The following is a 12,591-nucleotide window of genomic DNA, read 5'->3' as shown; positions in this document are numbered from 1 at the left end:
GAAGTTATGAAGCCCCTTTGATTTGTCTCCATTTTGGTTCAAAATACTGCTTACACAATATTTGGATATACATCCTTCCCTTCACCTATATTGAGAAATAAAAAACAGTGCTCTTTTTTCTTTCACTCCAAACAAAACCAATTCCTCCGATTTTAACTCTATCACCTAACCAGAATTCAACTCTCTTTCTCTCTCCCACAGGGTTCCAGAGTCTAGAAGACAATTGTCAAGAAAAGAAGCAAACAAAAAATCAAAAATACCCACAAAGCCAGAAAGCTTCAATCTTTGGTAGGTAGCAAGAAGAAGAAGGAATTTTCAGGAAATTACCTTAAAAACATGGATAATATGCTATGTGATGAGCTGGTTCAAGAAATCTTTACAAGATTATCAGAATCACCATCTTCTTCTTCTTCTTCTTCTTCATTATCGGTTTCTTTGGTGTCTAAGCGGTGGCTTCGCCTCTACCGGACTTCAAAAACCTCTTTATCTCTTAGAATTGACCATGATAATTCTACAATTCAATCTTTGCCTTCTCTTCTTTCCCACTATCCTTTTCTTTCCTCTCTTTCTCTCATCCTCTCCTCTGACTCTGGCCCCACCTTAACAACCAACGCCACAGCTTTCAATGACCATCTTCTATTTATAGTGTCTACCTTTTGCTTAAAGATTAAGCACCTCAGGTTCTTGGCTGGCCCTGTTTCTTTCTCCTCTCTCCTTTCTCTCTCTAATACATGTTCCCTTCTTACCTCTCTTACTATTGTTCTGTGTAGGCCTCTTTTTTTCAATTGGGTTGCCAAATTTTCTTGTTTAAAGGAATTATCTATTTATTTATGTCAAAGTGATGATTCTTATTGCAATAGAGAATCTGAGTTGTGTTTAAACGAAGAAACTGATGCAGAATTGGGTTTAGAGAGTCTTTACTTATCAGGAATTAGAAGAGATGATCTTGGTTTTGGTTGGTTATGGAGAAGTTGCAAAAAGCTAAAGAAATTGCAGCTAAAGAGTTGTGAAGGTATTGGTGATGGAGGGTCTTTTTTGTCATTTATTAGTGTATTAAAGGGTCTTCAACAATTGGAGCTAAGGACTTGCAGGAGTATAATGAATGGGATTTTATTAAAATTATCTGAGAATTGTGAGTCTTTGGATTCTCTGTTGGTTTATGATGGTGGTAGCAGAGAAGGTTTACTTCATTTTATTAGTAATTGCAGGAGTAATTTACAAAAGCTCGATTTTCGATTACCTTTAGACCTAAACAATGATCATCTCTTAGCTATGGCAATGAATTTTAGAACTCTTTCAATTCTCAGGCTTCAGAGTTGTTGTTTAGTTACTGGTGAGGGGCTAAAAGCTCTTGGGATTGCCATAAATTTAGGCCTGAAAGAATTAGCACTGATAAATTGTGATGTTGTTGAAAGGGAATCAGGATTGCTTGCTACGTTAGGTCAAAATTTGAGGCAATTAAGGAAATTAGACTTATCTTTTAATGAATCTTTGCTGGATAAGGAGTTGATTTCCATGTTAGTTTCTTGCAATTGTTTGATTGAATTGAGGTTAAGAGGTTGCAAGGGACTTACTAGTGCTGCAATTGTTTCTATGATCAAGAGTTGCAAGAAATTGGAAATTGTTGATATCATGCATTGTTCTGGAATTGAAGCTGAGGCTATTGAGTTACTTGTTCTTAATTCGCCGCGACTGATACAAGTTCAAGTTGAGGAAAGTAAGCTTTCTGATGCTGCTAAAACATGGGCATCACGTAAATTCATCGAGGTTGTTGCTTAATTCAAGAATTTAAAGATATCACAAAAAAAGAAAAAGAAAAAGAAAAAGTTCCAAAGAAGAAAAAAAGAAGGTATATGTCGCACACAAAACTACTACTTTTTTTGTTGTATATGTATGTTTCTGCTGTAGAATATGTAGAAAGAGCTGCTTTTGCTCACAGAATAATACTGTCTGTACAGATTTTTCATTGTCTTAAAGATTGAATTCTTCTTGTCTTTGGCAAATAAGATGGCAATTATAGTTTCAGTTATATTCCTTTTGCTGTTAGCCTGTTACTGTTTATATTGACAGTGCAACTACTGCAGAGCAGTGAACTGATTATAACTTTCAGTTTCCATTATACTTTCGGAGCCTGTTTTGAAAAAACGAATTTCACGATATTTTATAGAATTTATTTGAAAATTCAAAATGTTAGGTATGGAATGAAAAAAAATACAGATTTGAATTCTATAAATTAAATTCTATGAAATTGGGTATGAGTAATTCAAATTCTACAAAAATTGAAGGAATTTGTAAATGAGTTTCACAAAATTGACCTTTAAAATATTTATTGACAAAATTACTCTCCACTATAAAACTCAACTATTTTTATTTTTTTTCCTTTTTATTTATTTTCTTTGGAAAATTCCAAATTATAACAATGTCTTTTTTTTAATCCAATAATGACGTTAGTTTATATATATATATATATATATTTTTTTTTTTTTTGCTTTTTATTTTTTTAGAAAATTTCAAACCAGTAATGACATTTTTTTTTTTTTTTTGAAGTCTTGTAATAATGTTAGTTATTATTATTATTATGAAACTATAACAACTGAGCATCAACAATTGTTTTCAAATGCAATTAAAAACAATAGTAACATTCTTAATAATTTTAGTTTCCAAATTAATTACTTAAATCAACAAAATTTTTTATATCAATTAAAAATAATTAATAATTATTATGATAAATGTTACTGCTTATATAATTAATTAATTAGCGTGAAATATTAGTATACTTATTTATATGAAATTTATTATTTATATTTTAATAAAAAAATGACAAGTTATTATATTGTACATAATAAATATAATCTGTGTTTGTTATTCATTTTTATTAAATTATTATGTCAAGGGTGTTATAAGAAATAAAGGCAAATGAATTTTCATTTAAAAATTTATTTCAAAAATAATTTTGTGGAATTCAATTGAATTTTTTATTTTAAATTATAACATGATAAATTCATTTGCAAATGAATTCCACGCTTATGATTCATTTGTTCCAAATCAGTCACCTCTCGAGTTCTGAGGCCTAATTTCTTAGAGTCTTGATGATTATTCCTTCACTAATTATTACATTTTCAAGTTCTTATCTTTAGGAACATTTGTATTGTGTCTAATGGCTTGCCGTTTGAGTACTCTAAATTTTGTAACTCTCCAAAATTCTATCCCAACTTAAAATTTAAGCAAATATAAGTTAAAATCGGAAAACCAAACTGAATTCATACAGTTCAGCTTTTTTGGTTCGGTTATTTAGTTTGATTTAGGATTGTAGGTTGTTTTGATTTATAGAAAATAAATCAAATTTACCAAAATTCGAAATCGAACCAATTAAATTAAATCTTTTCAATTAAATTAAATTTGATTATTTCCATAATTTGGTTATGAATCGCTTTTGGAAAATATGTAATTCAATTTTTGGTTTTATCGACCTCTAATTAATATTTCAATTCGAAAAATATTTGGGGATTATACTAATCGGTTTAAAATTGAAAAGATAATAATTTTTTTAATATATATGTAATAATAATAATAATTTTCTAATTTTAAATTTCTCTCTCTCTTCTCTTCACCACGAACTTTTTCTTTCTTTCTTTCTTTCTCTCCCTCTTTCACTGCCGTTACCTCCATATAAATTAATTAATTGAAACTCACTATTCATCATTAATTCCCTTCATTTAATTTTCAAATTCAATTATCATATAATTATAGTAGAAACCAAAAATCAATAACTCACATTGTAAATTCCACCAAAATTATAAAATAAAAGTCATTATCTTTTACAATATTTACTTTCGAAAATATAATTACAAATAAAGTTTTATGTTGCTATATAATTAATTAATCTTAAAGATAAAATAAATTAGAAAAATTTAATGGCACTTTTAACTTTTGTGATGATTTATTAAACCTTTTGTCTTGTAAAATATACTTATTAGATACTTGTATAGGATTACATTCATTATAAAATTTTAACTCACAAAATTGAAAGATGTATAAGATGGATAATGACGTGAATATCATTATTTAATAATTTATATTAAAAGATATATAACTTGTCTCACTTGTTGAATACGATATTCCACTAATTGAAAAATATATAAATTTATGTTTAATAGGTGCAATTTTATAAATTAAAATATTTAATATATAATTATTTTATAAATTAAAGAGTTTAATTGATCAATTTAGAATGCAAGATTACATATAAACTTTCCTTGTAATTAAAATTCAGGTGTAAGTCTATATTAATCTATCAATTTTTTATATAAAGTAATGCTTAATTTCCCTCGTGAATTTATTTAGAATATACAAATTGCACAAAAAAAAAAATTTTCATTAATTACCACTCCATCTTTACATCATATGAACAAAATACCCAAAAAAAAAGAAATATTTACTTTTAATATTTTTAATTGATAAAATAAGAGGTAAGGATATTCAAAAAAATAAGAGGTAAGCAAATGCAATTGTCAACTTTCTTAAAGTAGCAGGTAATTCACTTATTAAGTGATTCTATTATTGAAGTTTTTGATTGGCTCTTGGCGTGAGGAACTTTCGGGTAAGAGGCGGTATGTGTTGAGTTCTTCCTTTGCTTTCAGTCCGTCTATGTGGTCAAATGTCCCTAACATGTGGTAATAAACTACATATAATTATTTTATAAATTAAACAATTGACAAATGTCTCAACAAGAAACTCGAATTTTCAACTATTCAAATTGCAATTTGAGTAAAAATCTTCAAAATATGGCAAGGTTACGCACCATATGAACAATAGAATGAAAATTAATTTTAAATTTAAATTTAGTTTAACTAATTTTTTTATAATTCTTGATTTAGTAATAGTTAATTTTGTTTATGTGTTATTTGCATTGTCAGTAACTTTATTTTTCGGGATTCTGTATTATTTGTTCATGATTTTAACATTTTTAATTTAACATAAAATTATCCACATAAAATTATTTAATTTTTTTCTCATCTATATATTATTTTGTTGTATATTTTCCACATTGAATTATTCGAATTCTATAATTTTATACTTTATATAGAATTATTTAAGATAAAAAAAAAGTGTTTGAATTATAAATTTTAACTAAAACTTTGCTAGATTAATTGAAATTTATAATTATTTTAAATAAATTAAGGGCATTATAATTTCTATATAACACAAATTTAATAAAGCAACCTGCGGAAAAAATGAATCTTAAATTATAAATTAAATATGATTCATTTATTAAAAATACATATTGTTTATAAATTATAAATTATAAACTGGCAAAGTAATCCGTACAACGCGCGAGCCTTCATCTAGTTATTATTGAAATAAAAATGAGTCAAGTTTAAATGTCTTTTAATTTCAGAGAGAAAATTTTCCATGTCGTGTGGAAGAAAATTTTTATGCTACGATTGAGAAAAGGGAGAAAGTAATATAAGAGAAAAGTAAAATTAGAATGTAAAATGATATTGTTGTTTCGTACATTCATCCAAATAAAACAAGTAATTTTAATAACCAAGACACGATTAAACGACATGTAATGTTTTCTCGGTTCAACGAGAATTTTTCCTTCTGATAAAATTTTGCAACATGCACAAACTGTTGTGGGTCCCTCCGACATGTGGGATCCATCCGCTTTGAAAAGAAAAAAAAAAGGAAAACGTGTTATTTGAAAAAGAAGAAAAGTTAGGCAATTTTTCTTTGACAAAGTATAAAGACGTGAATGAGTTACACACGACTCATTCACTGAAGTGCCTATAAAAGGAGGCAGACGAAGCTCATTTAAGCACAGCACAACACAAAAACACATAGCAGAAGAAGAAGAAAAAAAAATGTAGAGAGGTTATCTAGTTTTAGGAAGGGTTTCATAAAACTAGGGGAGAAAAAAATAGTGAGGAAATTATTTTGGAGTGTTTTTGGGAAACACTTTGAGTGCCGCTATTTTTGTATTACTCTCTTTGTGTACTTACTATTTTTAATAGTGGAAGAATTATTTGGAGTTTGTCCTGTGGACGTAACCCTAAACAGTTGAGGGTGAACCAGATAAATTTCTGTGTGTCCCATTTCTATTATTCCGCTGCGTTAATTTTCTCTTAATTGGTTGAAAGTTCCTAACAAGTGGTATCAGAGCTGATGCCCAAAAACTGGTATCAGAGTTGATGCTCAACAAGTGGTATCAGAGCCGAAGGTTTCGGCAGGGCCAGCCGGTCAGATAGCGGTACCAGATCCGTGGATATATTTTAAAAATAAATATACCATGACGAAGAGAAAATTACGACGAGTCCATTGGTGCTGTCCGCTAGGAAAGACGTTGCATAATCGACTTAGTGATGAATAGTAAAATAGTAACTCAAAGTTTACGGTGAACAGTACTTCTGGCGTTACTGTTGCTGAGTCCATTTCAAGTACGTCCAGCACTATTCACATGTACAGTTACTATTCATGCATACAGTTACTATTCAAGTATACTGTTACTATTCATGGCACTATCCACGTATACTACTATTCACGTATACGGTTTATGTTGATGATGATTTTCTGCGCAAGTCAAAATGGACAAGCAAAATGATCAGTCTAAATGGCGGGAATTACCATATATGAAGACATGAGAGATCTCCTTATGGTAATCAAAATGCATTTGCCTGTGTTTAGTTGTGTAACATCCTCTTGAGTTTAGTCGGGTTGAACCAAACCTGGTTGGGGTAGAATGGATGATAAGTGGATTTATTTGCAAATAAAGGTTAGGACTTGTTTGCATTAAAATATACAGCTTGGGTATTAAGTTGTAGCCTTTGTACACTTGAGGTACCAATTAGAGAGTTTACACAGCCAACCACTTCTTCTAGAGACTACCCGTTCTTATCAACTCACTTTCCCATTTTCCCGTTTCTCCTTCTCTTCTTACTTGTCCCGCCCATTTTCTTTCCATTGTCAACATAGTTAAGCATTAAGTCAACTTCAAGTAAGTAGAATTCCTTGAAGTGTGATGTTATTTCCTATTTCATTTAGTGATATTGGAGATGAGTTATGAGAATTCTTGTGTATAGGAGAAGAAAGTTCAAAAGCTGCAGAAAAGAGAAGCTGAAACAGAGTTCAAGCTTTTGACGTCAAGGTTTGATATCTCATGTTGTTTACTAGTTTCTTTGCATGTAAATTGTGTGGTGTGTTGCTAGTGAGATGATATGTTGCTTATTGTTGAGTGAGAAGATTGGATATGATGTGAAAACAGGGGATGACTATATGAAGTGGAAACAGAGTTTGCTGGAAATGTTACCAACAACTTCATCTTGATTTTGACCCTATTAAATGATGGAATTAGGAAGTGTTATAGAAGAGTTATTTGTTCCTTTCTGTGTTAGCTTGACACGCGTTTTTGAATCACTCAATTTGAAGTTGTATATTGAGAGTTATGGCCAAAAGAATACAGACTGCACAGAATCACGTCGCGCGCTCGCGCATGCTGGAAAGCACGTCGCGCTCGCGACTTCCCATTGCGCGCTCGCGACTTGAGTCAGGTAGCTCTCTGACTCTCAATTGCACAACTCGCGTTCGCGAGGATCATATGCGCGGTCGCGACTTTGGCCAAAAACTCTCTGACTCTCAAATGGCACATTTCGCGCTCGCGAACTCCACAAGCGCGCTCGCGACTTCATCTCGCGCTCGCGACTTGTGCTGCGCGGTCGCGACTTTGGCCAAAAACCTCTCTGACTCTCAAATGCACTTCTCGCGCTCGCGAGGTTTGAAGACGCGCTCGCGACTTGTCCCTGGGAAGCATCTCGCGCTCGCGACTGTTCCCTGCGCGCTCGCGACTTGTGTTTTCATGCATTTTGGACTTCATTTTCTATACAATTACATTCCTTTGCTCCACATACATGCATCCAATCATTCTTCAACAAAAATACAACATAAGAACATGGATTAAAACAACATACAAGCATTCATATGATGTGAAATCAAATCAACATGATGAACTATGAAGTTATGCAACCATTTATGTATTATGGTGTTATATTATTGACATGTACATAATAAGCTCCATCGAGGTTAGGTAGAAACCATGTAGATAAGGCTATGTCGCGACATAGAATAGCAGATCTGCGCCCCATACAGTTTGGAACTCCGGCTACAGGCCGTTGAGTGGATATGATTATACAGGCCATAGCAGCCAAGCATACAGTTTTCATACAGTTTTATACAGTTTATCTTATCACTTCGGTTTCGCTATAACCTTATGGAGCCATACAGATATTTTGACTTAATCATACAGTATAATAAAGAGAAAGAAAGACCATCAAAGTAAACTGAACATGACATGATTTGTGTGCTTATCTGTGCTATATGTGTTTACATGGTTCTTTGACATATGTATGTGTTTATTTGTTTATTTTATATTGAGATATCCACTGAGCTTTATTAGCTCAGCGAGTTACCTGTTTAACTCGCAGGTTTTGAGACTGGTTCATAGAGAGTCGGAGTACAACTGCTGAAGTTCATCTGTAGAAGACACGGTCTTCAGGGTAGCTAGTCATTTTCCTGTCTATCTGTTATCTATCCTTTTTATGGCATGTACAGGGCACACAGTTGGGCCCAAATCACTTTGTAAACAGTATCATGTCTTGTAAATATTATATACATTATTAATGTTATCAGCATCAACATGCTAGTATGTTATCTATCCTTTTTATGGCATGTAACACTTTTCACCATACAGATAATGCCGCCATACTTTGAATGCTAGAACAATGGCTGCTAGTTCTAAATCATGGGTTGGATAATTCAACTCATGTGGTTTCAATTGTCTGGAGACATAGGCGACCACTTTTTTATCTTGCATGAGTACACATCCCAACCCAGTATGAGAGGCATCACTGTAAATCTCAAAGTCTTTACCTGACACTGGCTGAGTTAACACTGGTGCTTCAGTCAACTTTCTCTTCAAAATGTCAAAACTCTGCTGACATCTAGCATCCCATTGAAATACAACCTCTTTCTTCAACAGTCTGGTTAAAGGTGATGCAATGATGGAGAATCCCTTTACAAATCTTCTGTAATAACCGGCTAAACCCAGAAAACTTCGCCGCTTCCCGACTACTGTAATCTCTTCCCCTGCTGGTGTAGATAATGTCACCTTTTTCTTTGCACAATCAACTAGAGCATTATGTCGAGATAGCCAATCCATGCCCAAAATAACATCAAATTCCCTAAATGGCAACTCCATAAGATCTCCTGGAAATTCCTTTCCATGAATAACAATTGGACAGTCTTTGATCACCGTATGAGTTGTAAATATTATATACATTATTAATGTTATCAGCATCAACATGCTAGTATTTTCTATATACAGTATGAAGTCAGCATGATAGGACATACAGTCATCCAGTTTGTAGCATCTCGACTCGGTTCATTCGGGTTTTCGGGTGAACCGGGAAGGGGTGTTACAAGTTGAACTAAACCGGAAGAGAAGACTGACGAGGAATGGGCTTTCGAGCATGCATCCAAATCTCAGTTGGTAGATTTGATGATGAAGGTTTATGTAGCACCTTCAGAAATGGTCAGTGGAAGCTCATAAAAGGTTCATTTGTGGTAGCTAAAGACCGAAAACTGTACGTGATGCATGCAAAACTCTCACAAGACACTTTGAGTGTAGCGGAGAATGATAGTACAGTTGAATTGTGGCATAAACGACTACGCCTCATGAGTAAGAAAACTCTGGCAAGAAAGAACATATTACCTGGATTGGACGAAGTTCACCTAGACAAGTGTCCTGATTGTATGGCGGGAAAGCTAAACAGAGTAGCTTTCAAGATTACCCCTCCTTCTAGAATGAAGAATGTATTAGATCTTATTCATTCAGATTTGTGTGGACCATTGATAATGTCATATGGTGGAAACCGATATTTTGTGATATTTATTGATGACCATTCTAGGAAGACCTAGGTATACACATTGAAGTCTTCTAAACCTGGTTGAGAAACAGACAGGCAAGAAGCTCAAGTGTATCAGGTGGAGAATACACTGAGCCATTTGATGCTTTCTGCAAAGAGCATGGCATTCGACATCAAACGACATCTCCCAAGATGCCACAACTGAATAGTTTGGCTGAGAGGATGAACAGAACTTTGATGGAGAGAGTCAGATGTTTACTCTCACATGCAAAGTTGTCTAAGAGATTTTGGGGGGTGAAGAAGTCTTCTAAACCTGGTTGAGAGACAGACAGGCAAGTAGCTCAAGTGTATCAGGACAGATAATGGTGGAGAATACATTGGGCCATTTGATGCTTTCTGCAAAGAGCATGACATTCGACATCAAACGACACCTCCTAAGATGCCGCAACTGAACAGTTTGGCTGAGAGGATGAACAGAACTTTGATGGAGAGAGTCAGCTGTTTACTTTCACATGCAAAGTTGTCTAAGAGATTTTGGGGTGAAGCTTTACTCACAACAGTTTATCATTCACCCTATTTCCCTCTACAGTATGATACTCCAGAGAGAGTATGGTTAGGAAAGGATGTTTCCTATGATCATTTGCTGGTTTTGGTTGCAAAGCCTTCGTACATGTCCCGAAGGATGAACGGTCGAAGCTTGATGTCAAGACTAGACAGTGTGTATTCATTGGCTATGGCCAATACCAATTTGGCTATAAGTTTTATGACCCAATCCAGAAGACGATTATAAGAAATCGTGATGCTGTATTTGTTGAAGATCAGACTATTGAAGATATTGAAGTAGAGTGCCAATAGATCTGATGAAGACTCAATAGACATACAGAGAGTCCCTCCAATAGAACACAGACAAATTGGAGATGAAGAAAGTGTTCCACAAGAACAAGTGCTAGAGTTAGAAAATTCAGAAGTTCCTAATCAGAATGAACCAGATGAAGATTATGGTGTTCATGTTCAACCACCAGCGCTGGAAGGTTCTCAAACATTAAGAAGATTTAGTAGAGTCTGACAACCATCTACTAGATATCCAGTCAATGAGTATGTACTAATGACTAATGGGGGAGAACCTGAAAGCTTTGAAGAAGCTATGGAAAATGAACACAAGAGGAACTGGATTGAAGCCATGCAAGATGAAATAAAGTCCTTGCATGAGGATGAAACATTTGAGCTGGTGAAGTTGCCTCAAGGCAAGAAAGCTTTGAAGAACAAGTGGGTGTTTAGGATCAAGCAGGAAGAACACAGCTCCCAACCACGATTCAAAGCTAGACTGGTTGTGAAAGGATTCAATCAAAGAAAGGGTATTGATTTTGATCTTTTCACCAGTTGTGAAAATGACATCCATTTGGACAGTGCTCGGAATGGCCACAAGTTTTGATCTGGAAATCGAGCAAATGGATGGAAAGACTACCTTCCTACATGGAGATTTGGAAGAAGAAATATACATGGGGCAGTCAGAGGTTTCGTAGGAAAAGAGGATTGTGTTTGCAAATTGAAGAAGAGCCTGTACGGCTTGAAGCAGGCACCGAGACAGTGGTACAAGAAGTTTGAGTCTATTATGGGGAGCATGGCTACAGAAAGACTACTTCAGATCACTGTGTTTCTATGAAGAAATTCTCTGATGATGACTATATTCTTTTTTGCTCTATGTGGTTGGTATGTTGATTGTTGGTCATAATTAATAGCTTGAAGAAATAGCTAAGTAAGTCTTTTGCTATGAAAGACTTGGGACCAGCAAAGCAAATTGTTGGCATGAAGATTACAAGGAATCGAAGATCCAAGAAATTATGGTTGTCACAGGAGAAGAACATTGAGAAAGTACTTCAAATGTTTAAAATGGAGAATTCTAAAGCGGTTAGTTGTCCTCTTGCTAATCACTTTAAATTAAGCTCAAAACAGTGCCCTTCTATCGATGGAGAGAAGGAAGAAATGGAAAAGATTCCATATGCTTCAGCAGTTGGAAGCTTAATGTATGCTATGGTTTGTACACGGCCAGATATTGCTCACTCAGTCGGAGTAGTGAGTCGGTTTCTTTCAAATCCTGGAAAAGAACATTGGACTGCAGTGAAATAGATTTTCATGATATCCAATCACATTTGCAGGGGGAGCCGTGTCGTGGCAGTCAATATTACAGAAGTGTGTTGCTCTGTCAACAACTGAGGTAAAAAGAGAAGTCTGAGCTGTGTGTCAAAGCGCCAAGAATGGAGAGTTCCACCATGTCGTCGGGGGGGGGGGAGAGTTGTTGTGGGTCCCTCCGACATGTAGGACCCACCCGCTTTGAAAAGAAAAAAAAAAAAGGAAAACATGTTATTTGAAAAAGAAGAAAAGTTAGGCAATTTTTCTTTGACAAAGTATAAAGACGTGAATGAATTATACACGACTCATTCACTGAACTGCCTATAAAAGGAGGCAGACGAAGCTCATTTAAGCACAGCACAACACAAAAACACACAACAGAAGAAGAAAAAAAAAATGTAGAGAGGTTATCTAGTTTTAGGAAGGGTTTTCTAAAACTAGGGGAGAGAAAAATAGTGAGTTTGGGATGTTTTTGAGAAACACTTTGAGTGCCACTATTTTTGTATTACCCTCTTTGTGTACATATTATTTTTAATAGTGGAAG

General features: G+C 34.1%; 1 protein-coding gene across 1 annotated transcript; it reads left to right on the top strand.

Moving 5' to 3' along the window:
- Positions 1-2,029, top strand: LOC105633964 (RNI-like superfamily protein). Its single transcript, XM_012216674.4, has one exon. It carries the CDS (start codon positions 337-339, stop codon positions 1,777-1,779), a length of 1,443 nt encoding a protein of 480 aa, XP_012072064.1. The 5' UTR covers positions 1-336; the 3' UTR covers positions 1,780-2,029.
- The last annotated feature ends 10,562 nt before the right edge of the window (positions 2,030-12,591 follow it).

Source organism: Jatropha curcas, chromosome 11, assembly GCF_041381405.1.
Source record: "Jatropha curcas cultivar XTBG-Jc1 chromosome 11, XTBG_Jcur_1.0, whole genome shotgun sequence".
Lineage (NCBI taxonomy): Eukaryota > Viridiplantae > Streptophyta > Magnoliopsida > Malpighiales > Euphorbiaceae > Jatropha > Jatropha curcas.
This window is presented reverse-complemented; position numbering and strand designations above follow the sequence as displayed.